The following is a 5155-nucleotide window of genomic DNA, read 5'->3' as shown; positions in this document are numbered from 1 at the left end:
CTCCACATTTTTTGTTCCGCAGCTTTCCAAAGATCCTGAAAGGCAAAAGTGCCTAATTACACAGCAATACACTAAGCAGGAATTATAACGGTATTAGGCAAATGTGCTTTACAGGAGCTTTGGAAAGCTGTAGAACTGTAATGGAGGTCAAATTTAAGATTCCTTCCAACAAAGTGGCCACGCTCTTTGTGTAGACAAAATATACTGTATATCCTAAACCCAGCCCCCTCTTTCTAAACTTCCTGGCTAATGTGCACTAGTATCAGAGGGATGATAAGACATGGTTGCAGCCTGAGAGAAGAATGCTCTGCTTTTCTATATCACAATTTGTGTCGGACTAGGGTGCCCAGGGCCCAACGGTAAGATTTATTTTAGGGGCCCACCGTACTGATACATTCAAATATTACCTGCTCACACAGCATCAAGATGCTACCAGATGATTGAATAGGGGGGTCCCTGCAGCAACTTTGAGAAGGTAGATCCTTGGGTAAAGAGGATACTGGCTAGCTTTCCTCTGTACCTAGAAGTCATCTTAGCTCTGATTGTGTCTATAATAATAAACTGGGGAGTTTCTTTAATATTCTATCAAGTTTTTTTATATGAACATAGGCTGGTTGAGGTGCTGTACATTGGATATATGTATGTAGTGCAGTAAGTCTACTGTGTTATGTGCCACTTGTGCAGGGGGTGGGTGACTAGGGGCCACCTTGCTCAGGGGTCCACCGGGGGATTCAGCTGTACCCCTGTGGGCCAGTCCAAGCCTGTCCACAATTGTGATTTAGGTCAGGAGAGGAGCAAGAAAGATGAGGAGATGATGTTACATTTTGCCTGTTGTTCTTTTTAGTTGTTTGGCTCCTGGTTTAATGTCCCTTTAGCTTAGTGTCCCTTACCCTTTGTCCCTTTAGCTTTCTATAAACTTGCACTGCATTCAGGCTACCAGTTAAGGGTACTTTCACACTTGCGTGGTTGGATTCCGGCAGGCAGTTCCGGCAATCTGTATGTAAATGGATACCATTTTGTAGACAGATCCGGATGCGGATCCGTCTCACAAATGCATTGCAATACCGGATCCGTCTCTCCGGTTGTCATTTGAAAAAACGAATCAGGATTTATCCTTTTCACATTTTAAAGGTCTGCGCATGGGCAGACTGCAATGCCGGATCCGTTTTTCCAGAACCCTTGGGGCATTAATGCATTTCAATAGAAAATAATGCCGGATCCAGAATTCTGGCAAGTGTTCCGGAATTTTGGACGGAGAAAATACTAGTATTTTCTCCATCCAAAAACCGTACAGTGACTGAACTGAAGACATCCTGATGCATACTGAACGGATTGCTCTCCATTCAGAATGCATTAGAATAAAACTTTTTATTTATTTTTTTCGGTATTGAGCCCCTGTGATGGACCTCAATACCGGAAAAGTTTAATGCGAGTGTGAAAGTACCCTAAGAAAGAAGTCAACCAATTCAATAAAAATACTTGTTTATTTATTTTGATAAAAAGTTGTTACATTGTTGTCATGAGTAAAATACAAAGTTATCAATTTGATAGTGTACAGATCAGATTGTTTTGAAACAGGGCATGCAAATGGTGAGTAGAGTTTGACATCTTCAATTCATATATGGAGTGAACACTTAAGTAAATGGAGAGCAGAAGCAGGCTTCCAATGTCTATGCCTTCTCATATTGACGAACAGAAACAATGTCACCAAAGGTTAGAGTCTGTTGAAAGAAGAAAAATATGAAATTCTTAACTTTTTTTCAGCATACATAATTAATACACATCAGAGCTGCTGTCCCAGCAGGGAGACACATCACATTGTGGGGAAGGGGAATCAATAAAATAGCAAGTAAAAACTGAACCTGAACAAATTCTCAAATAATCTAAATAAGCATATAGTGAATATGATTACACTAAATGTAATACATATTTTGCATATTTGAGTACCCATATTTAAATATGGATATCTGGGTATCTTACAAAGGATTTGCATAATACCTTGATTTTGCATAATCATTTTGGTGAACACAAAACAAATGCACAGATTTCGTGTTGTCATTGGATTCAAACCCAAGATCAATTGGCCTCCATGGCCATTGGATTTAAACCTAATACTGCAGAGAAACTGTGTTAAAGAGTGTGCCACCATACTGTAAACGCAAGAGTGAATGAGTCTTCATGGTGAAATATAGACTAGACTACCCATGGTTCATCACAGATGGCCGCCTCACAACTATGGAGGTAGCAATTAGCTAATTTGTGTTTAAGTAAAGGGATCATCACCAGAATATTAGGATTATCAAGCGTCAAGCCTTCTGGAAATGCAGTTGAAGAGTGATCAAGGTTTTTGTTATATGTTCATTAGCTTTAGCTTTATAGTCTTAGTTTTCTAATCCTAAATCTGTCTTTACTTAACATTAATATGGGTATAATAGGAGATTGAGGCACAACCTCAGAGCCATATGCTATGAAAAGAATCAAGAGGTTTCTGCTATGGCACCCTTGCCCCTTAAAGGGGTTTTCTGGGATTTTGATACTGATGACCTATCCTCAGGATAGGTCATCAGTATCTAATCGGTGGGGGTCCGGCACCTGGGACCCCTGCTGATCAGCTGTTTGGGAAGGCGCTTCAATAGGGCTCAGCACGATATCAAGCACAGCCGCTATACAATGTACAGCACTGTGCTTGGTAAGTACGGAAAAGGCAGCGAAGCTCACAGAAGCGTCGGTGCCTTCTCAAACAGCTGATCAGTGAGGTTCCTAGGTGTCGGACCCCCACCAATCAGATACTGATGACCTATCCTGAGGATAGGTCATCAGTATCAAAATCCCGGAAAGCCCCATTAAAGTGTTTCACAAAATAATATCTTTGTATGTGGATTGTGGAACTTCATCTCCTTCACTACTTACCATAACCATTTTGCCATCCTTTATTTCTCTTACAAACTTAGTCTCTTTGCCATCCCACTTCTGTACATGGACTATTTTATCGCCTTCCAGGGTTACAGTGGACTGTGGAGAGCAGACATTTTTCAAAATTAATTAAATAAAGATTTTTTTTTTAATTTTCTTAATATCCGTACTACCAATACAAAATAGCTTTAGGAGCTGTGTAGATCACATTGTATGCAAAGACTCAAGTCCATCAAGTGTGATCTATTACATTATTCTGTTGGTTTGATCAATAAAAAGGTAAAAATAAACCTAACCTAAGGTAGTTGCCACAATTGTTATTTTAATGATACAAGACCTTGTATCAATATAGATGGTGGGATAAATCTCTTGATAAAACACTTCATGGTATCCAATACTGGTAAGCATGGATGGAATTTATTACCAGAATGTAGCGATGCATGGCCTATAAACACTTGGTTAAATGTCAAAGTGGCCACACACCTTCAATAGCTGTCACAAGAATGCTCATTTGGCCAATGGCTATTCCTCCCAAACCTCCATACAAATGCTCGTTCAGCTGAGTGTGTGTGATCTCAATGGGGAAAGGGGGATAAACCACTACTTGACACCTCTGGTGGTGGCTTATCACCCAAGTAAACAAAGGATTGGGCTTGTTGAACGTTGTCTCAATGCTCGTTTGGTCAATGGCTATTCCTCCCAACCATTCATGCTTTTGTACCTGAGTTAGCAAATGATGTCTATGACTCAATGGGAACATCTCATTGACAGTGATGTAGTTATCAGGATGTTCACACATGACAGATTTTTTAGAGATCCCATTCATCTGACTGGTTCTAACAAAAAATCCATACACATGCTGTATAAACAACCCCATGTAGATGTGTGGAATGTTTTTTTCAGCCATGGGGTTTACACATACCTATTTCTTAGCAGTGGGATTTATCTTACAGATAGAATTGATTTGAGTTGCCAATTAAACACACAGATATTTTCTAAGTTTATTAGAACCAGTCTGTTAAAATCATCCTAAAACATAACCTACTCCCTACAATGGAGTTATCTCTTACGTATCTATCAGATGCTACTTACACGCTACCTTCGTTGTAATATCAGCAGAAACCTTTTTACATTATCAATCTTCTGGCAGATGAGACAGATTTCAATCAGATCAGTTTCGTTTGCACATACCCAATTGGACAGAAATTGGTCAGATATCTGTACATGTAAAAGCCCCTCAGCTCAATTTCATCATCCGTAAGATTAAGATTGCACACTTGCACAATTCACAGCTCACAGGCTGATTCCTCATTGACTTTACCTCTCAGACTGACGTCAAATTTACTTGATCTGCATTAAGAATCCCTTACACAGCGTCTCTAATCCGATTATTTTAAGCTACAGTCCACTCACCTTGCAGTTCCTGTCATCAGCAGTGGCTTCATCAAACTCCTCTCCCAGCTTGAAGCTGATCTCTGTATTCTTGAATGTGCTCTGAGTCCTAATCACCACTTTGTCACCTTCTTGGCTAATGATGACCGTTGGCTTAGTCACGTTTCCTACCTGCCTGGTCGCAAAGCCAACTCCTGCAAAAAAAGAAACAGATAACCATCAGAACAGTAATATCAAAAGCAATTGACTAATGCAGTCAATGCAGCAAGCACTAGAAAATTTGAATAGAAATCCCCTTCGCAAGCCTACTAAAATCCAATAATCTGCAGTTTAAACATCTTTCTACCCCCCTACTTAGAAATCTTTTGCATGCAATAGTTGATTAAAAGTCTTAGTTGACTTGCAGATCCTATGTGCATTGCAGATCTTCAGATGTGCACGTACCCAGTGATTTCATGTACTCATCAAAGTTCTGGCTGTCTACCAGTTTCCAGGTGGCACAGAAAGCATCTACCATTTTCTCAGCGGATGAAGGGTACAGAGCACAGTGTAAAATGTGATGCTGATTTTGGATGCCCTGTCCTGCATTACCGTGGGAGCTGTACTTATTGGGAGACTTGCAACTGGTGATGGGGGCTGGACCTGGAGGAAAGAAAAAGGGTCCAACCCTATGCAGGCTCGTCCACCAATAGGCTGGCTAGAGGTGTGGCGAGGATAATACTTCAGTCTCAGACAAAGGGTCAGTTAAGTAAAAGCCTAACCTGATGCATGAGGTCACATCAAGGAATGAAAATAACTTTACATACGTTCCAATTTAATATGTATTCAAATATATAAAACTTGTTAGATA

General features: G+C 40.2%; 1 protein-coding gene across 1 annotated transcript; it reads right to left on the bottom strand.

Annotated features, from left to right (window-relative positions):
• Window positions 1-1662: 1662 nt before the first annotated feature.
• Window positions 1663-4871, bottom strand: FABP7 (fatty acid binding protein 7). The gene is made up of 4 exons (XM_040426920.1): window positions 4750-4871; window positions 4327-4499; window positions 2911-3012; window positions 1663-1721 (listed from the first exon to the last, which is right to left on the bottom strand). The coding sequence occupies exons 1-4, from the start codon at window positions 4820-4822 to the stop codon at window positions 1671-1673; spliced, it is 399 nt and encodes a 132-aa protein (XP_040282854.1). The 5' UTR covers window positions 4823-4871; the 3' UTR covers window positions 1663-1670.
• Between the last annotated feature and the right edge of the window lie 284 nt (window positions 4872-5155).

The sequence above is a fragment of the Bufo bufo genome, chromosome 4, assembly GCF_905171765.1.
Source record: "Bufo bufo chromosome 4, aBufBuf1.1, whole genome shotgun sequence".
Lineage (NCBI taxonomy): Eukaryota > Metazoa > Chordata > Amphibia > Anura > Bufonidae > Bufo > Bufo bufo.
This window is presented reverse-complemented; position numbering and strand designations above follow the sequence as displayed.

Excerpts from the sequence above, each read along its gene's own strand:
- FABP7 (XM_040426920.1), bottom strand. The coding sequence starts at position 4,822 with ATGGTAGATGCTTTCTGTGCCACCTGGAAACTGGTAGACAGCCAGAAC. Across the intron at positions 3,013-4,326 it reads CTGATGACAGGAACTGCAAG|TCCACTGTAACCCTGGAAGG; the intron begins GTGAGTGGACTG and ends TGCTCTCCACAG. Across the intron at positions 1,722-2,910 it reads AGGATGGCAAAATGGTTATG|ACTCTAACCTTTGGTGACAT; the intron begins GTAAGTAGTGAA and ends TTCTTTCAACAG.